At 42.5% G+C, this 21,475-nt stretch overlaps 1 protein-coding gene across 1 annotated transcript in view; it reads left to right on the top strand.

The window, feature by feature from the left end:
• The first annotated feature begins 1,563 nt into the window (after positions 1-1,563).
• Positions 1,564-21,475, top strand: part of IGBP1 (immunoglobulin binding protein 1) — a 39,439-nt gene continuing 19,527 nt past the window's right edge. The window contains exons 1-5 of the mRNA XM_053891519.1: positions 1,564-2,275; positions 2,666-2,959; positions 11,100-11,295; positions 18,670-18,749; positions 19,423-19,535. Coding sequence (XP_053747494.1) covers positions 1,899-2,275; positions 2,666-2,959; positions 11,100-11,295; positions 18,670-18,749; positions 19,423-19,535 — 1,060 coding nt within the window. The 5' untranslated portion in view covers positions 1,564-1,898. The remainder of the gene's footprint in view (positions 2,276-2,665; positions 2,960-11,099; positions 11,296-18,669; positions 18,750-19,422; positions 19,536-21,475) is intronic.

Raw genomic sequence — 21,475 nt, 5'->3', positions numbered from 1 at the left:
ACTGACCCTGAAAGTTCAGTTTACTAGAGTAATTAGAGGTGCCAGACAAATCAAATAAGTAATTTGCCAGAGCCACCTTTCTTCCTCAGCTTCTAAAGCTGGGGGGTTGTCAGGGGAGGTTTCTTAGAATCACCTGGGAAGCCTTTCCAACCTACACTTAGTGCGCCCCACACCCCTCTCCCTCCTGCAAAGCGCTGTTTTAGCTTGGGGCTTCATGGAGTCCCGCTTAAAAGGGCCTGTCCATCTTTTTAAATCCTACTTGATCTAAGATAGATATAGGTTAAAAACAAGTGAACATAGAAGACACTGGCTTTGTCACAACTGGTTGGGCAAGTCACTTCTTTCTGGTCTCAGTTTTTTCCTCTGCTCTTTGAGGTCCCCTTCCAGCTTTGAAATTCTCAGACTGCATATCCTGTCTAAGAAGCTTTCTGAAGTACTCTTAGCGTAGAATGACTTGTCATTTCTTAGTTTTCCAACAGCCTGTGCAATACAGCGTATCCCCTAGTTCTGTACTGTCCTATGTTGCCCTCTAGTTGTTTTCACATGAATTTTTTTTCTTCTCAACCAAAGTTAGTTTAAAATATATTTAGTTGAAGAACTTATTTTCCAGGTTAGGCAGTGTGCATTCTGCTTAACCTAAATCCCCTAGGGCAACTTGTGGTGTGTCCGAAGGCAATCAGTATATTGATTCATTCGAAGCAATGACATCCGTTCTTTCAAAGACCTGGAGTTCTGTTTTTACATCATTGCTGTCCAGTACAAATATAATGTGATCCCGATATCTAATTTTAAGTTTTCTAGTGGGCACGTTAAAAAAGTGAAAAGACACAAGTGAAATTAATTGTAACCCTATCTTTAACCCAAACATATACAAAATATTAGCACTTAAACATATCAGTGTGAAAATCGAGATATTTTATATTACTTTTTCGTAGTAAGTTTTCGAAATTGGTTGTGTATTTTATGCCTACAGCACATTTCGTTTCAAAATAGCCACATCCGCGGGCTCAGTAGCCCCATGTAGCTAGAGGCTACCCTATTGAACACCGCAGTTCTGCATGATTGGGTTGCTTTCCAAACCGACCACTTTTTTTTCTATTCTTACGACACTGAGCACTAGATAAGACCCAGGCAGTGGGTTAGCTGGGAGGGTGTAAAACTTAATCGGACTCATTCTTGTAAGGGAAATAGAGTTGTAAATCACTAGCTGTAATCCATTGTCGTTGGTGTCTTGACAGATTCACAGAAAGTGAAAATTTTCAGTGGCTTGGGTGGGGGGGGGGTATAAAAGAAGGTTACACAAAATAAGTAACTTTTGAAAGGAAACTGTGGAGTGACTAGAGTTGCAGGTTACCAGGGGTGTGTGAGGGAGGGGTGGGTGCGTGTAGGAGCCCCGCCGATAGGTCGCAGGGGTGTGGGGGAGGGGTGTAGAGTGTGCGTGCGTGCGTGCGTGCGTGCGTGTGTGTGTGTGTGTGTGTGTGTGTGTGTCTGGAGGAGGGTGACGTGAATGGGAAGAGGGCGGGCCCCAGAATTGGCTGGGAGAAGCCTGGGGCTCCCGAGGCTGGATGCATGGAAGCCGCAGGGGGGCGCCCTTTGCACTTCGCACTCAAGCGCACAGACGACCAAACCTAGGGAGCGAGGGGGCGCCTGGAGCCCCTGTCTGCCCCGGCCCCTCAACAAAGGGAGCGCCTCGCGACGTGAGGCGTGCGCCTAGCCTGCCCCCGCAGTGAATTCAGCCTCGTCTGGCCGGGGCTAAGCTCAGAACCCACGGAACATCCCGGCTCGGCGTCGGCCACGAGGAGCAAACCGTAAAACAGCACCCAGGGATGTGCCTGTTTGCTTGTTTTTAGCAGATCCCTACTACTTGTGATAGGCAGCAGCCTGCAAAAAATAAGCCTATGGAACCGGTGGCTAGTGTCTGCAACCTGTGGCTTCCGGAAGTTCTTTGTCGCTTTGGTAACGACGGAGCGACTGGACCAATACGGCGCTCTTTCCGGTCTCGTTCACACTCGCCGAGTTCTCCTTTTCCAAGATTGCCTTTGACCCCGGAAGTGAGGTTTTCCGCGTACCTTCCTCCCACCAAGATGGCAACAGCAGAGGACGAGTTACTGCCACCGCGGCTTCCCGAGCTGTTTGAAACCAGCAAGCAGCTTCTGGACGAAGTGGAAGTAGCGACTGAGCCCACCGGTTCCCGGATAATCCAAGATAAGGTGTTCAAGGGACTAGACCTCCTTAAGAAGGCTGTTGAAATGTTAACACAGCTCGACTTGTTCAGGTATGGGGGACAGGGTAATAATGGCTAAGAACGGAGGTAATAATGGTTACCAAGGGTGGAGGCATTGAGTCTGGGTAGAGGAGACCCTTTTAAAAAGGACTAGGAACCTTTCATTCCCACCTCCCGCTGCGATCTTGTGTACCTTGTTTACGTTCTCCACCTGGCTTCGAGATAGTTGATATCCCGCGACTCTGCTCCCTAGTGTCGACTCTTTGCAAAGGCATTGGGTGTGAGCCATCAGCCAGCCACCTTCATTCAAGAAAACCGGCCACTGTTCCTCAGGCCTTCTCCCTTCGCACACCCACCGCAGCCCTCCCCTCCCCCAGGCAGCAAGGGGCTACAGTGTGATTGCCCATCCAGGCTTCACAGCCTCCTCTTTGCTCTTTCCAGCCGAAATGAAGATTTGGAAGAGATTGCTTCCACCGACCTGAAGTACCTGCTGGTGCCAGCATTTCAAGGAGCGCTCGCCATGAAACAAGTCAACCCCAGCAAGCGTCTAGATCATTTGCAGTGGGCTCGAGAACACTTTTTAAACTACTTAACTCAGTGCCAATACTATCATGTGGCAGAGTTTGAGCTGCCCAAAACCAAGAACAACTCACCTGATAATAATACTGCTAGTTCCTCCATGGCCTATCCTAGCCTCGTTGCAATGGCATCTCAAAGACAGGCTAAAATAAAGAGGTGGGTCAATAGCTATAATTTGAGGACTGCCCAATGGCAGTGCTATTGTGGGGGTGTGTGTGCATGTTTTTGGGAGGGAGGGGAACAGTGGTGTCTGTCACTCTTTTGGTTCCTGTTGAGCATTAGGCCTGGTGAGAGTAAGTTCTCCTGAGTTTTTCAAGAAGCTTCTGCCTTTGTTGAGATGGTCATACCTGTCGGACCTCTGCTACCCTGTGGTTGCCAACAGCAGAACGTTCTTTAGCATAGCGTCTCCCAATCATATCCCACAGCACAGCAATATTCATATGGTACAATGGGGTAGATATCTCTGAAGGGCACAGTGTCTTGTAGCTATAATCCATTTATGGTCCACTGAGTGAGAAGTTCTGTTCTGAGTAATGGCTCAGGTGTGTAACATCCTGAACTAATGTTAGTCCTGCACAGCTTCATCATGTGACCTTGAAGTTGCTTACTCTCAGTTTAGTGTAAAAAAACATTTGATGAGTGCTCACAGTGTCCAGGATCTAAGCTAGGCACTGGGGGTACAAACTGAGTGTGTTTGTAGGAATATGGGTGGTCTCCACCTTGGAGGAGTATACAGTGTGGTGAGGAAAAGAGGCGTAGAAACAGAGTAGCAATATAAAAGGATGTGATGGAGAAATGCACAGGTACTGTGAGAACAGACAGGAGGGGCACCTAACCAAAGAAGGAGCAGGAGAGACAGAAGTCTCCCTGGAGGAGGTGACTCCTGTGATGAGTTGTTTAAGGATGGATAGGAGTATCCTCTAGAGGAAGAGGAAAGGAGGGTATTATCCAGCAGAGGTAATAGTGTTAGTAAAGCTACAGGGACATGAAAGAGCACAGTGCTGGGCTTGGAATGTATGTGGGGAACTACTGTAAGCAATCAGATGATGCTAGAACATGAAAGGGGTGAGGGAGAAGGGGAAGGAACGATGCTGAAGAATGTTGTGGGGTCCAGACCAAGGAGACTTGGGGTGTGAGGAAGGTGAAGGAACAGCCCTACTGCTAAGAATGTGGGGAGGGGTTTTAGTCTCAGTTCCACCATTTTATCACTCTGGCTTGGGGTAAGTTGCTTAATCACTTGGTGCCTTAATTTCCCCAGCTGTAAAATTAGATAACAATAGGTCTTTCTTCATAAAGTAGTTTTGAAGATGAAAAGAGAAATACACAAAAAGCGCTTAGCACAGTGTCTGATACAGTAAGTACTCAAAGTCAGCTACTGTTATATCTTAGTAGCTGAGTACAGGTTGTGGAGTCAGAGAGTGGGGTTTGAGACCCAGCTTTACCTGTAAGCCATTGGACTTTGGGTAACTTATATAACCTGTCTGAGCCTCAGCGTTCCTCATGTGAAATCGTGTAAAAATAATAATTGTACCTGTTTTATAGGATTAAGAAACATAAATAAGAGCACATAAAACAGCTAGCACAGTATCTGGCACATAGTCACTAGTCTATAAATGTCACTTACCAGTAGGCCATGCTAAAGAACCTAAACTTCAGTTGCTGACTGGGATTCACTGGAAGTTTGGGTTTTTTTTTTTTTTAAAGAGTAGCACGATCATATTTGCATTTTAACTAGCATACACTGGCAGCAGTTAGGAAGCAGTGTGAGGGAGAATATTAGATCCAGTTAGGTCACAAGTAATGAGGCCTCACTACAGCAGTGGCAGAAGATATGGGATAGATTTATTTAGAAGGGTTGAATTGGCAGAAAACTTGGTGATCAGTTAGTTCTGAGAGGTGGGGTAGATGGAAGCAACACAAGGAAGATGTCCACGTTTGTGTGATAGGTAGATGGCTTGTGGAACTCATTAAGATGGGGAATAGAGGAGGAAGAACAAATCAGGGGAGAGGGAAGTGTAAAAATTCGGTATTGAGCCGTTTAAGGTGTTTAGGAGTCCTCCAGATAGAGGTATCTGGTAGTATGTAGCTCAGAGGAGAGGCCTGGTCTAGAGAGGTGAAAATTGGTTCATTCACTTGGCCAATATGTATTGAGCCTTTCTTGTGCACCAGGAACTGTTCTAGGTAATGGAGAACCAGATGAAGTCAATGGCCTCATGAAGCTTTTATTTTGGTGGAGGAGACAGACAATAAGCTAGTAAATAATAATATAATTTCAGGTGGTATATATAGTTCAGGGTTAGTGACAGTGAATAATTTTTGAGGAAATGGGATAAACTGATAGGAAGTGGAATTCATCATGTCTTTTGTAAGAAGGTGGGGGCAGTCCATTGGCACGTAACAGGTAGTTTAAGCAGTGAGTTTGGTATCCAAATAATTATACTTTACCCCAAAAGGACTATAAATGCCATAGAGATACAGTGTTGTAGAGAAAGACCAAGGAGTGAGCACATCTGGTTGGAGGGATGAGGATGAAGTTTCAGGATGCAATGCACTTGAGAAGAGCCTTGAATTATGGTCAAAAATGGAAATTACAGATTTTCCTGAATGTAAAAGAAATACTGATTGTAGAAAATTGGAAAACCAATATTTTTTGAATTGAAAAAAAGGCCTTAATCCTGGCACTCAAAGATGATCTTTGTTAACTTCCTGATGTATTTGCTTCCAGATATATAGTTACTTTAGTTAATAAATGTGGAATAATACTGTATATATAGTTTTTTTATCCTCTTCAAGCCTAACATCATATTGTGAGCATTTCCCTGTGTCTTTTGAAACCATGATATTTAATGGTTACATAATATTCCATCCTATAGTTGTGCCACAATTATTTAAACTAATCTTTTATTGTCAAATATTTACACTATGTATAGATTGGGGGGGGCTCGTTTGTTTCTTTTGGTTTTGCTCTTGTAAGTAGTGGTATGAACAGACATCTTTAACTGCATCTGTCACTGTTTCATTAGGATAGATTTCTAGAAGGACCAGTGACTAGATCAAAGGGTTTGAATATTTTAAGACTTGATGGTAGCAACATTGCTTTCCACAATAACAAAGTTTTAGAATATGCCCCACCACACTGGGCTTGCACGTTAACACTTAGAAAATCCAGTTGGCAAAACCAAAAAAGGTATCTCATTGTTTTTACTTGCATTTCTTTGGCTGGAAAGCTTGGTCTTTGAACATTTTCTAAAAATGTCTACCAGACAAGATAACAACGTTATCTTTATGCTAATGGCTCCCACATTTATGTCATGAACCCAGAGCTTTCCTGACCTTCAGACTCACAGACATCTAAGATTTAACATGGCCTAAGTTGAACCCTTGGTTTTTTAACTCCCAATGTGCCCCCACACCTAGGTCTTCATCTCATTGAGTGCACCACCATTCACTTAGGAGTTAGCTTCACTTCCTCCCTTCTGAATCTCTACATCCCATCCACCAGACAGGCCTGCCAGTTCTAGCTACAAAACGAATCTTCTGTCCTTCTGTTTCTCTGGATCTCCACTATCATACCTTAGTGTAGGCCAATAGCACTTCACCTGAAATAGCCAAACCACTAACTATGAGGCCCTGCACAGTCTGGCACCTGCTTCTCTTCAGGCTTACCCTCTCCACTAGGTTCCAGCCCCAGTTGCCTTTTCTTTCAGTTCTTTGCACAGACCCAGTTCCTTCCTACTACAGTCTTTGTATGTGTTCTCCTTGCATGACATGCTCCTCACTTTTCTGTCGTCCTGGGCTTTGTCTTTCTCCTCTACTCTAGAATGTGTACTCCTTGAGGGCAGAAGCTATTTCTCTCTTATTCACTGTGGTATGCCTAGCACAGGGCCTGGCAAAGAGGAGGTGCTCAAGAAATATTTATTGTTGACAAGCAGGGGGAACAACATGAGCAGAAGCCCAAGGCGCTTGAGGTATGTACAGGGAATGCAGAATGGTCCAGTTGGGCAGAAGCTAAAAGTACTGTGGTCGGAGGTCTGCACAAGGAAGTAATGTGTGTATAGAATCCTGAAAGTGAGAGGCAGAAAGACAAATTGACATGTTATAATAGTATTTCAGCTGGGAAGAAGAGATAAAAATGAAGTGACAGCTATCAAAGACATTAGTTTTGCAGGAAACATTTGTATGCTTAGAAAACACATTGTTGAGATCCTTTTTTATTTTCTGTAAGTCTTCCCTCTTTACCTACTGAGGCCATCCTACATAAAACATCTAAATGGTATATCTTCTCTCTCAAAACCTGTTTCTTCACATATCCTCTCTACTGATTCTCAACTTTGACAGTAAGTATGAGTCTGGTTTGATTATCTGCACCTCCATTCTTGTGACAGAAATAGAGAAGTAGAAGCTAGGTAAGTAATGGATGGGTCTAGTGTTAGATTCACTGAACTTAGATTCCGAAGTGCCAGCTGGGTAGCCATGTCCATAGACAGAGGGCAATGTAACTAAAACTAGGAGGAGACTGGTGGCTAGTGCTAAAACTTTAGGAGCTTTTGGTGGGTATGGATAGTTTACCAAGGAAAAACGTGCAGAGAGGGAAAAAATGCCAAGGATAAAACCTTGGGGCAAATTAAGGGAGAAGAAAGAGGCAGGAAAGAGCAATCAGAAGTAAGACACTCAGCAAAGTATAGATAGAAGTGCTTTTAGAAGCCTGGGAAAGAGAGCAAATGTTAAGTACTCTTTGAAGCTTCTCCCTGCCAAGCTCCCCTCCTAAATACTGTAACATTTAGTTTTTGTTACTTATCACAGTGTAACTATCTGTCATTCTGTAAACCAGGAACTCCTAAAGGTCAGAGACCTTGACTAATTGTATCTTTAGTATCATAATTGTATTACTGTATCCCTAGAGCCTGAGACAACAAGAGGATTATAGTAAGTACATGAAATTTCTGTGGGAGAAACAGTTACACGGTAGTCATAAGACAAATTGAAGCAATACAGTATTGCACATAAAGCCTGGACTTGGAGTGACCAATCTGATTTCCTCCACTTAATAAGTGGGGCATCATCTAGCCACTCCTGGCCTCCATTTTCCCATCCTCTAACAATATTTGTATTCTGTTGCTGCTTACGAAGTACTTTCGTGTGTATTGTTCCATATGATTCTGTTAACAACCCCAGGACATGTAGCTTATTATCTCTATTTTAGAGATAAGGAAATGGGATATGAGAATTTGTTTGTCCAGAGTTACCTCATAAGTGTTCGGGCTAGGATTTAAACGCAGATCTTCAAATTCCCAGTTCTTGTGCTCATTCCAGCAAGGCACAGAAAGAAAAGAATGGTCATTTGAAAGGATAGACTATGGATTGAAGGAAGGTGTTTCTAGGATGGGGGAAAGGCACCAGTAGAGTGAGAAATTGTAACTGCTGATGCCAGGATGATTGATAGCGTGAGGCCTGGGAAAATGTGGGTAGTGACAGGTTTCATAGCAAAAGTGGAACGGTAAAGACATCGCCCTGGTAAAAACAACATTAGCTCCTTAAAGACGAGGGAAGGAGGAAAGGTGAAACTACAGAGATTTTAAGGGAAAGAGGGAGATTGATGGCCATTGTCTGGCCATCTGGCACGTGTGATGGTGGCATAGAATCCACAAAAGATGAATAAAAAGAGATGAGCAAGAGTGACCGCTTGGCCAGAGTTTGATCATTTGAATTTGTTGTTGACTCATTTGACACAAATCTGTAATTCATGAGCTCTCTGCAGCAGCCTGAGACCAGAAAAAAGGAATGGGGAAAGTTGTCCAGAGTCAGAAGGGTGACAGGCATTGGGGATCCTAGGATGGTAGGGAGTGTTTCCATGTAATGGCTCACCATGGGAAATCTAGAACAGTGGTGAAGGTCTAGGATGGTGATTTTCAATCTGTCCCTTGGAACTGTAAGATTCCACCACAGTGCCTGGGTAAGGGGGGATGTTGGGAGCCCTCCTCTATTTTAACTAGGGTGGATTTTTATCTGTTTATTACTTACGGAGTTCCAAATAAACTCTCACAAGAAGAAAGGGTTCTTGGAGTGCCTAGGTGGCTCAGTTGGTTAAGGGTCTGACTCTTGATCTCAGCTCAGGTCTTGATCTCAGGGTCGTGAGTTCAAGCCCCACATTGGGCTCCGCTCTGGGTGTGAAGCCTACTTTAAAGAAGGAGGAGAAGGAAGAAAGGGTTCTTTTACTAAAACAAAAAGGTTTTAAAAACGCTGGCCAAAAAAGCAGGAGTGGAAGAGCTAGAAGTTTCAAAGATGACAAGGAGTGAAATTGTAGGAGTGAGGAAGTGAAGAAGCAGCTGGAGAGCACGGTTACACTGCATTCAGAGAATGGGAGAGGAAGCACAAGAACGTTACTCAGAGGACCAGTAAACTGACCCAGAATTTACCCTGGATTGTATACATTCTAAGCCCCTGGTATGTTTTTTCCTGATGTAGGTACATCCAGGAAAGAGGGTGGGGGTAGGATTGGGACCAGAATGAAATGTTCTCAATCAATGTCTGTAATAGCATTCATGAACTAGAAATTGACCTTTGTGCTGTTTTTGCTCAGAAGCTGCCAATGACGATGCTGTGACAGTTATTTGTAACATATAAACTGCCCCATTTGTTGGGTAAAAGGATCAGAAGATCCTAAAAGTTTGTATAATAAAGAATGTCTCCAGAGCAGTGGTTCTTGACTTTTTACATGGGTCATGGACCTTGTTGATAATCTGATAAAAACTACAGATCTCTCCCAGGCCAAAAAAATTTTAAAAATAAAAAGGTAGAATTCTATATTAAATTTCAGGGAATTCAAGGACCTCCTCCCCTCAAACTCTATCCATGGACCTCAGGTTAAGAACTCCAGATTCTTTTCCTTGACTTTTCTCTCTCAAGCCCTTACATCCAATAAATCTGTTTTCTATTTTAAATACATCCACATCTCTCCACCTCCCTGTTTCAAGTCACTGTCTCATTTATATTGTGACAATATCCTCTTAATTGATGTCCCTGCTTCCATCCTTGCCTCCCACCTCCCGCCCTACATTCTATACTCAGTACAGCAGCCACACTGGCCCTTATAAAAAAAATTTTCATGTCACTCTATTCATGTCATGTGTTCTCTTCAAAAGCCTCCAGTGGCTTTCCTATCTCAAAATATCCTGGTGTTTAATATTTGGGGTCTTAGAGCACACAGGGTTCTACAAATTGTGGTCCTGGCTATCTCTTTTACCTCATTTACTGTCATTCTTCTTCACGCCAGCCACACCGGCCTCCTATCTGTTTTGCAAACATGTCAGGTCAGGCTCTCTCCCACTCCAGGACCTTCGTATTTGCTTTTCCACCTTAGAATACTTTTATGGATATTGGCATGGCTTGCTTCCTTACTGAAGTCTTTGCTCAGATGTCATCTCTTCCTGATCACCTTGTATATAATAGCACTTCTACTTCTGTGCCATCATTCTCTTCACCTTACCTTGCTTTTTGCTGCCGCTTCATGGCGCTTATCACATCCTGACTCATCATCTCTTTTTGTCTGCTTCCACTAGAACGAAAGCTTCAGGAGAGCAAGGACTTTCTTGTATACACTGCTGTGTATCCAGCACTGAGAAGAGTGCCTGTCACACAATAGGTACTCAGTAAATATTTTTCAGATGAGTGATAGATGACATGTAGAATGTATCCTGAAAAAGGCAAGCAGGATGGTTGTGAGTCTTTATATTAGGCACCTGGCTGGGTCAGATGGTGAGTTTAAGCTCCATGTTAAGCATAAAGCTTACCTTTTAAAAAATGTGATAGTGTAAATAAAAGCACTTAGTGTAGCACCTTGTACTTGAGAAAAATATAATAGAGTATTTCCTTGGTTCAAACCATATGATTCCCTTAGCAAAAGGAGGAGCCAGAAGAGCTGGGACTGTTTTGCAATCTGTGACTCCTTGAAGTGGTACTTCCCAAGTGGACATTGTTTGATACTAAATATCTAACCTACTAAGCCTTGAGCTTCCACCTGGAAGATGATGGGAGGAGTTGCTCAGATCAGGTTATATCTGTAATTTTCCAGCTTTAGAATGTATTTCTGAGCCCCTATTCATCCATTCCTTGCCTTGCAGTCTTGAGGGAACTGCCCTGGTGGTGAGTTCTGGGGTACAATAATCTGTATTTTTGCCAAAGGGGAAACCGGCATACTCACTGCCTGGTCATCAGCAAAGGTAAACTCTTATTGTGGCCTCCTTTGATGGAATAGCGCTGTTTTTGAGTTCATGGGTAATGCTTTTCTGTGCAACAGATACAAGCAGAAGAAGGAGGTGGAGCATAGGTTGTCCGCACTGAAATCTGCTGTGGAAAGTGGTCAAGCAGATGATGAGCGTGTTCGTGAATATTACCTCCTTCACCTTCAAAGGTGGATTGGTATCAGCTTAGAAGAGATTGAGAGCATTGACCAGGAGATGAAGATCCTGAGAGAAAAAGACTCCTCAAAACAGGTAAGCCTGGTCACTGCCCATATAGCTCAAAAAGCTGTTCGAGATTTGGACGTTCTACAGGAGAGTAATCGAATTAAAATCCTTTTAAGTCTCCATAAAATCATTGTTCATCTTAAGATCAGTGGAGAAGGCTGAAGATTCACTAGGGGTAGCCTTTTCTCTAGCTTACAGTGTTGTTTCCCAGGGATTTCTAACCTGTAGAACACTTCTAGCCATTTGTAATTTTGTGACATGCCACAGGTAGGGAGACTTCTTTAAAGTAAAAATTGGTTTTGGCCATGAGAGGTCATGACTGCCTAAGGAATGCACAGGGAGGTGGGCCTTTAAAATCTGTGTTTGACTGTAATAAACAAATGGGAAGAGGGATGGGATGGGAACTGAGAAGGAAAGTGGCACTGGAGGAGAGAAAGAAAAGTGTAGGAAGAAGATCAAAGGAAAGATCAGGAATATATTTAGGTTCGGGGAGGAATCTTAACCTTAGACAATGATGCTCTCTTACACCCTTAGATCTCCCAAGTAGGAGACACAGAAGGACATTTCCATGCTCAAAATACTGGGTGTACTGATAAAACCTGATGTAAGACAGCTTTGGCCATCTTTGAAGATCATCACTGTGTTTTGGAGCTGCTGCTTCAAAAGATTAGGCTCCTCTGCCACTTACTTTTTGGTTCAAGATACAAGCATGGATTGAGTTGAATTTATCAGCTAGTCGCAAGCATTTATTTTGGTCCTCAGAGAAACCTCTTCCAAATTGGATTTGTGCTAATTATTAGCCCAGGAGCTTATGCCTCCAGGTAACATTAACCTAGTTCCTCATGTTAAACCATCAAAGAATAAACAATATTCTAAGGCCAGGAGGCCCCTTGAGCATCTCTAGATGAATGGTTTTCAAGCATTTTGAGGCTGGACTCTTCTGGATCCTCTCCTGCCCCCTTCTTTGTTGCTGTTGTTGTTGTTGTTGTTGTTGTTGTTGTTGTTAAACACTCCCTTATTTGGTGTTGGGATCAGCTCTGGAAGTGATGGACGTAGACCCAAGTGAACACCTTTTCTCTGATGATACTTTGTTTCAGTATGCTCCGTACAGCTGAGGTTCCCTGAAACATTGTTATAGGACACTGTATGAAAGTTACTAACACAGTCTTCCCCCCCCCACCCGCCCCCCTTGCATTTAGGAACACCGTCTTCTAAAGACCTGGAAGTTCTTGACAGTTAATTGCATAGTTACATTGGAAAGGGTCTTAATCATTCAACTTTAGCACTGAAGGCCAGGCTGAGGAAAGGGACTTCAAAATCACCTCGAGGGATTTATCTGGAACACGGAAAAGCCTTTGGAATGTCCTTCTTTAGAGGGGAATATTTTTTTTAATTTTTTTTTAATAATGCAAATCATTGTTTTTCAGTTTCTTTCCTTTTTTTTTCAATATATGAAGTTTATTGTCAAATTGGTTTCCATACAACACCCAGTGCTCATCCCAAAAGGTGCCCTCCTCAATACCCATCACCCACCCTCCCCTCACTCCCACCCCCCATCAACCCTCAGTTTGTTCTCAGATTTTAAGAGTCTCTTGTGCTTTGGCTCTCTCCCTCTCTAACCTCTTTTTTTTTTTCCTTCCCCTCCCCCATGGGTTTCTGTTAAGTTTCTCAGGATCCACATAAGAGTGAAACTATATGCTATCTGTCTTTCTCTGTATGGCTTATTTCACTTGGCATAACACTCTCCAGTTCCATCCATGTTGCTACAAAGGGCTATATTTCATTCTTTCTCATTGCCACGTAGTACTCCATTGTGTATATCAACCACAATTTCTTTATCCATTCATCAGTTGATGGACATTTAGGCTCTTTCCATAATTTGGCTATTGTTGAGAGTGCCGCTATAAACATTGGGGTACAAGTGCCCCTATGCATCAGCACTCCTGTATCCCTTGGGTAAATTCCTAGCAGTGCTATTGCTGGGTCATAGGGTAGGTCTATTTTTAATTTTCTGAGGAACCTCCACACTGCTTTCCAGAGTGGCTGCACCAATTTGCATTCCCACCAACAGTGCAAGAGGGTTCCTGTTTCTCCACATCCTCTCCAGCATCTATAGTCTCCTGATTTGTTCATTTTGGCCACTCTGACTGGCGTGAGGTGATATCTGAGTGTGGTTTTGATTTGTATTTCCCTGATAAGGAGCGACGTTGAGCATCTTTTCATGTGCCTGTTGGCCATCCGGATGTCTTCTTTAGAGAAGTGTCTATTCATGTTTTCTGCCCATTTCTTCACTGGGTTATTTGTTTTCCGGGTGTGGAGTTTGGTGAGCTCTTTATAGATTTTGGATACTAGCCCTTTGTCCGATATGTCATTTGCAAATATCTTTTCCCATTCTGTTGGTTGCCTTTTAGTTTTGTTGGTTGTTTCCTTTGCTGTGCAGAAGCTTTTTATCTTCATAAGGTCCCAGTAATTCACTTTTGCTTTTAATTCCCTTGCCTTTGGGGATGTGTCAAGTAAGAGATTGCTACGGCTGAGGTCAGAGAGGTCTTTTCCTGCTTTCTCCTCTAAGGTTTTGATGGTTTCCTGTCTCACATTCAGGTCCTTTATCCATTTTGAGTTTATTTTTGTAAATGGTGTGAGAAAGTGGTCTAGTTTCAACCTTCTGCATGTTGCTGTCCAGTTCTCCCAGCACCATTTGTTAAAGAGACTGTCTTTTTTCCATTGGATGTTCATTCCTGCTTTGTCAAAGATGAGTTGGCCATACGTTTGTGGGTCTAGTTCTGGGGTTTCTATTCTATTCCATTGGTCTGTGTGTCTGTTTTTGTGCCAATACCATGCTGTCTTGATGATTACAGCTTTGTAGTAGAGGCTAAAGTCTGGGATTGTGCTGCCTCCTGCTTTGGTCTTCTTTTTCAAAATTACTTTGGCTATTCGGGGCCTTTTGTGGTTCCATATGAATTTTAGGATTGCTTGTTCTAGTTTCGAGAAGAATGCTGGTGCAATTTTGATTGGGATTGCATTGAATGTGTAGATAGCTTTGGGTAGTATTGACATTTTGACAATATTTATTCTTCCAATCCGTGAGCAGGGAATGTTTTTCCATTTCTTTATATCTTCAATTTCCTTCATAAGCTTTCTGTAGTTTTCAGCATACAGATCTTTTACATCTTTGGTTAGATTTATTCCTAGGTATTTTATGCTTCTTGGTGCAATTGTGAATGGGATCCGTTTCTTATTTGTCTTTCTGTTGCTTCATTATTAGTGTATAAGAATGCAACTGATTTCTGTACGTTGATTTTGTATCCTGCAACTTTGCTGAATTCATGTATGAGTTCTAGCAGACTTTTGGTGGAGTCTGTCGGATTTTCCATGTATAATATCATGTCATCTACAAAAAGTGAAAGCTTAACTTCATCTTTGCCAATTTTGATGCCTTTGATTTCCTTTTGTTGTCTGATTGCTGATGCTAGAACTTCCAACACTATGTTAAACAACAGCGTTAAGAGTGGACATCCCTGTCGTGTTCCTGATCTCAGGGAAAAAGCTCTCAGTTTTTCCCCATTGAGGATGATGTTAGCTGTGGGCTTTTCATAAATGGCTTTTGTGATCTTTAAGTATGTTCCTTCTATCCCGACTTTCTTGAGGGTTTTTATTAAGAAAAGTTGCTGAACTTTGTCAAAGGCCTTTTCTGCATCGATTGACAGGATCATATGATTCTTATCTTTTCTTTTATTAATGTGATGTGTCACGTTGATTGATTGCGAATGTTGAACCAGCCCTGCATCCCAGGAATGAATCCCACTTGATCATGGTGAATAATTCTTTTTATATGCTGTTGAATTCGATTTGCTAGTATCTTACTGAGAATTTTTGCATCCATATTCATCAGGGATATTGGCCTGTAGTTCTCTTTTTTTACTGGGTCTCTGTCTGGTTTAGGAATCAAAGTAATACTGGCTTCATAGAATGAGTCTGGAAGTTTTCCTTCCCTTTCTATTTCTTGGAATAGCTTGAGAAGGATAGGTATTATCTCTGCTTTAAACGTCTGGTAGAACTCCCCTGGGAAGCCATCTGGTCCTGGACTCTTATTTGTTGGGAGATTTTTGATGACTGATTCAATTTCTTCGCTGGTTATGGGTCTGTTCAAGCTTTCTATTTCCTCCTGATTGAGTTTTGGAAGTGTGTGGGTGTTAGGAATTTGTCCATTTCTTCCAGGTTGTCCAGTTTGTTGGCATATAATTTTTCATAGTATTCCCTGATAATTGCTTGTATTTCTGAGGGATTGGTTGTAATCATTCCATTTTCATTCATGATTTTATCTATTTGGGTCATCTCCCTTTTCTTTTTGAGAAGCCTGGCTAGAGGTTTATCAATTTTGTTTATTTTTTCAAAAAACCAACTCTTGGTTTCATTGATCTGCTCTACAGTTTTTTTAGATTCTATACTGTTTATTTCTGCTCTGATCTTTATTATTTCTCTTCTTCTGCTGGATTTAGGCTGTCTTTGCTGTTCTGCTTCTATTTCCTTTAGGTGTGCTGTTAGATTTTGTATTGGGGATTTTTCTTGTTTCTTGAGATAGGCCTGGATTGCAGTGTATTTTCCTCTCAGGACTGCCTTCGCTGCATCCCAAAGCGTTTGGTTTGTTGTCTTTTCATTTTCATTTGTTTCCATATATTTTTTAATTTCTTCTTTAATTGCCTGTTTGACCCATTCATTCTTTAGTAGGGTGTTCTTTAAGCTCCATGCTTTTGGAGGTTTTCCAGACTTTTTCCTGTGGTTGATTTCAAGCTTCATAGCATTGTGGTCTGAAAGTATGCATGGTATGATTTCAATTCTTGTATACTTATGAAGGGCTGTTTTGTGACCCAGTATGTGATCTATCTTGGAGAATGTTCCATGTGCACTCGAGAAGAAAGTATATTCTGTTTCTTTGGGATGCAGCGTTCTAAATAGATCTGTCAAGTCCATCTGATCCAATGTATCATTCAGGGCCCTTGTTTCTTTATTGACCGTGTGTCTAGATGATCTATCCATTTCTGTAAGTGGAGTGTTAAAGTCCCCTGCAATGACCACATTCTTATCAATAAGGTTCCTTATGTTTGTGAGTAATTGTCTTATATATTTGGGGGTCCCGTATTTGGTGCATAGACATTTATAATTGTTAGCTCTTCCTGATGGATAGACCCTGTGATTATTATATAATGCCCTTCTTCATCTCTTGTTACAGCCTTTAATTTAAAGTCTAGTTTGTCTGATATAAGTATGGCTATTCCAGCTTTTTTTTTTTTACTTCCAGTGGCATGATAAATAGTTCTCCGTCCTCTCACTCTCAATCTGAAGGTGTCCTCAGATCTAAAATGAGTCCCTTGTAGACAGCAAATAGATGGGTCTTGTTTTTTTATCCATTCTGATACCCTATGTCTTTTGGTTGGCCCATTTAGTCCATTTACATTCAGTGTTATTATAGAAAGATATGGGTTTAGAGTCATTGTGATGTCCGTAGATTTCATGCTTGTAGTGATGTCTCTGGTACTTTGTCTCACAGGATCCCCCTTAGGATCTCTTGTAGGGCTGGTTTAGTGGTGACGAATTCCTTCAGTTTTTGTTTGTTTGGGAAGACCTTTATCTCTCCTTCTATTCTAAATGACAGACTTGCTGGATAAAGGATTCTCAGCTGCATATTTTTTCTGTTCAGCACATTGAAGATCTTCTGCCATTCCTTTCTGGCCTGCCAAGTTTCAGTAGAGAGATCAGTCACGAGTCTTATAGGTCTCCCTTTATATGTTAGAGCACGTTTATCTCTAGCTGCTTTCAGAATTTTCTCTTTATCCTTGTATTTTGCCAGTTTCACTATGATATGTCGTGCAGAAGATCGATTCAAGTTACGTCTGAAGGGAGTTCTCTGTGCCTCTTGGATTTCATTGCCTTTTTCTTTCCCCAGATCCGGGAAGTTCTCAGCTATGATTTCTTCAAGTACACCTTCAGCACCTTTCCCTCTCTCTTCCTCCTCTGGAATACCAATTATGCGTACATTATTTCTCTTTACTGCATCACTTAGTTCTCTAATTTTCCCCTCATACTCCTGGATTTTTTTATCTCTCTTTTTCTCAGCTTCCTCTTTTTCCATAATTTTATCTTCCAGTTCACCTATCCTCTCCTCTGCTTCTTCAGTCCGAGCTGTGGTTGTCTCCATTTTATTTTGCAGCTCATTAATAGCATTTTTTAGCTCCTCCTGGCTGTTCCTTAGTCCCTTCATCTCTGTAGCAATAGATTCTCTGCTGTCCTTTATACTCTTTTCAAGCCCAGCGATTAATTTTTGACTGTTATTCTAAATTCACTTTCTGTTATATTGTTTAAATCGTTTTTGATCAGTTCGTTAGCTGTTGTTATTTCCCGCACGTTTTTTTGAGGGGAATTCTTCGGTTTCGTCATTTTGGATAGTCCCTGGAGTGGTGCTGGACTTCGGGGTACTTCCCCTGTGCTGTCTTGAATAACTTGCATTGGTGGGCGGGGCCGCAATCAGACCTGAGGTCTGCCCCTATCCCACCGCTGGGGCCACAGTCACACTGGTGTGTGACTTCTCTTCGCCTCTGCTAGGGGCGGGATTCACTGTGGGGTGGCGTGGCCCGTCTGGGCTACTTGCACACTGCCAGGCTTGTGGTGCTGGGGATCTGGCGTATTAGCTGGGGTGGATGGGCAAGGTGCACAGGGGCGGGCGGGGCAGGCTCAGCTCGGTTTTCCTTTGGAGATCCGCTTTGGGAGGGGCCCTGTGGCACCGGGAGGGAGTCAGACCCGCCGGAGGGATGGATCCGCAGAAGCACAGTGTTGGGTATTTGTGCAGTACAAGCAAGTTCCCTGGCAGGAACTGGTTCCCTTTGGGATTTTGGCTCGGGGATGGGCGAGGGAGATGGCGCTGGCGAGCGCCTTTGTTCCCCGCCAAGCTGAGCTCTGTCATCAGGGGCTCAGCAACTCTCCCTCCCGTTGTCCTCCAGCCCTCCTGTTCTCCGAGCAGAGCTGTTAGCTTATAACCTTCCAGATGTCAAGTCCCGCTTGCTGTCAGAACACACTCCGTCTGGCCCCTCCGCTTGTGCAAGCCAGACTCGGGGGCTCTGCTTGGCCGGCGGGTCGCCCTAGAGGGGAATATTTTAAAGCCAAATGATTTTTTACTTTTGGCGAGATGATTTCTGGGAGAACTTTCTTTTCCTCCCTTTTCAGCAAGGTACTCAGGGGAGCTAAACAGCCTCCACCATTAGTATTCTGCTGTTGTATTTTAGAGACTGATGAATAGGGAGTGGGCAACATTTGAATCCAGGGCTTTTCAGGCACCTGAAGCCTTAAGAGCCTGTATCATGGGGTAAGCAGAATGGCAAATGTGTTTCTGATAATGAATTTCCTTTCCAGGTATCAACTTCTTACTCACCTCGTCAGGACAGGCCTCCAATGAAACCCTTCATTCTCACTCGGAACATGACCCAAGCCAAGTAGGTAGTACTAAAAAGTGGGTTGCCTTTGTAGGCACCCTGTTTTATGGTTCAGTTACAGTGCATGTTAAAAGGCCATGTTCTTATCTGTGGTGGCTGTTCTTTCATCAATGCGATGTTACCTCTAATATTTTCTATATGTCTGTCTTCATCAGACATATCACTCAAACTCAAGCTTAAAAGTAGGCTGAAAAGAAAACTAACAAAAATAAAACAGAGGAAAGGAATCTGGTGGAGAATTGTACACTTCAATTGTTTCCCATTGCCTTCAGCTACAATTTTCAAAAGGACATATTGGCCTGTTTTGGATTTAATTCTGAGTTCTTGAAAGAAGACACTCTTCCATTGGGCGGCAGGAGAATCTCCTTTCCTCTGTGTACTGTTCAGACCCACCAACTATAAATACAAAGCATCTGCTTTGTGGGACACTGGCCTCTGGGATTGCTTTCTGAGTGATGATCCTGAGCTATTTATCTTCTCATGAAAGCTCTTGACTATAATGCCCCTTCCTGGATGCTTCTTGTTACATATCCTCCAGTTTACATAGCTCCTCAGGAGATAGCTGGGCAGGGGAGCCAGGATGAAATAAACTCAGCCTTTGTCACTAAAGAGAAGAGGCTTTTTAATAGTGCTGTGCATGTTTAGTTTTCTAAATGCGGTGTGATTCTTGCAGAGTATTTGGAGCTGGTTATCCAAGCCTGGCATCTATGACAGTGAATGACTGGTATGATCAGCATCGGAAATATGGAGCATTACCAGATCAGGGCATAGCCGTGACAACACCAGGTATGAAGGGGTAGGAGGAAAGCAGTTACACTATTATTGGTCCTTACTCCCTAGCAGTTAAATTCAGACCAAGTATTATTGCCCTTTAGGAGCAGAAGGAATCTGAACAGAGATTCTAGGCAATATTTTATGTTATATATTATTAAGATAAATAGCAGATGATTTGGGAAAGATGTAGGGAGCAGCTGTATGATTCTGAAATCTTTCCAGATGTCGTGGCATAAAAACAGACTGAGCATCTAGGTAGCAAAACCAAAAATCCATGGACTGCATTTGCACCTCTGGTAATGGCAGAGTAGGTTGTATCAGGCCAATCCCTCCCACAGATAATAATTACAAACTGAAGAAAATAAAACCTCTACCTAAAGGAACTAGAGAGTGACCAAAAGCAGACATAGACTGGAGAGTAGTCAACACTTAGAAGAAGGGAATGGTACTTGGAATTTCTTGAGGACAGGGACTTTGACTTACTGTATTCTTGGTGTCCAACTCGGTAATTAGATCACAGTACATACTTGGAGTCATCTTTGGAAGGGAGAGGTGGAGAGGGGTGTCCCTATAAAGATGGAAGCAACATGGTATATTAGAAAAAGTGTGGACAGACCTGGGGTAACCAATTACTCCTGCTACTTAATAGATAGGACATCACCTAGCCCCTCTGAGTCTGTTTCTTATATCATTTGATCCTCTTAACAACCCTATGAAGCAAACATCCATATCCCCGTTTTAGGATGAGGAAATGGTGTCTGAGAACTGATGTACTCAAACGCAACATAGCTAGAAAGTGGCCAGGCTAGGATTTGAATTCAGGTCTTAAAACACCCAGTTCCAGTGCTATTTCCACTATAGCACAGAGAAGAGAAGAGAAGAGAAGAGAAGTCATGAGAAGTCATTTGAAAGGGTTTCCTGTTTCTTACATCTTCTCACCCACTGGCAGTCTGCAGTTACTGTGATGTGGGGGTAGGTGAAACTTGGATAGAAACTTAGAGCCTTACTGGTTGAGGAATGAGAGAAATGACTTCAAGGTGACCATAGCAACTGAAAAATGAGATGATATCTCATAAAGGAAAGAACCTCAGAGGAGGAGCCCTGATTCTCTGTATAAACCTTGCCCAAATCTCAGGCTGACACCTAAGCTATGTGTGCCCAGGATAGATTCCAAGCACTCTAGATAAGGCTAAAGTAACAATGCAGGATTCAACTGCTGCCCAGTGCAGAGGAAATAGAATTTGGAATTTTGGTTCTAGACAAATGAAGTGCCTGCTAAAATGAAACAGAACTCAGAATCTCTACAACATACCATTCATAAAGTCTGGGATTTAATTCCAAACTATTATACATAGAGAGAAACAGGAAAATGGGACTTCTGCTCAAGAGGAAAAGCAATCAGTGGAGACAAACCCCAGATGACACAGATGTTGAAATTAGCAGACAGGGACTTTAAAGCAGCTTATTTACATGTTCAAGGACAGAGGGGAAAATATGCTTGTAATAAGTGAGAAGATAAGAAGTCTTAGTAGATAATATCTATTATCCACTAACTTTGTATTTACAAACAGTACCTGCTACCCAGAGACAAGTATTAATGTAGCCCATATGGACTCTTGTACCGTCTTGAGATTACAACATACATGCTCCTAAATCATTGTGGTTGGACTTTCAAGTATCCTAACTTGTTCCTGGACATGTAACATGTTGATAAACCTCTCAAGTTTTAGCAACATATAGAAACATCTCCAATCAAAAACACTTCACAAGTTCTACTTTGTGTCAGCCATTGCTGACATTCTGTCCCTAGAGAATACAGTGATATCTAGTGTGTTGCAAGCTTTCAAGATAGCCTGAACTTTAAAAAGTTGGTCCATTTAGTTGTATCCAATGGATGTAGATTTGTCTCCTAGTTCACTTTGTGTCAGGAGCTAAAACTGTGAACCTAACTT

This window comes from Panthera pardus, unplaced genomic scaffold (assembly GCF_024362965.1).
Source record: "Panthera pardus isolate Hobbes unplaced genomic scaffold, ASM2436296v1 HiC_scaffold_27, whole genome shotgun sequence".
NCBI lineage: Eukaryota > Metazoa > Chordata > Mammalia > Carnivora > Felidae > Panthera > Panthera pardus.
Note: the sequence above shows the minus strand (reverse complement) of the source record. Positions and strands in the feature narration are given on the sequence as shown.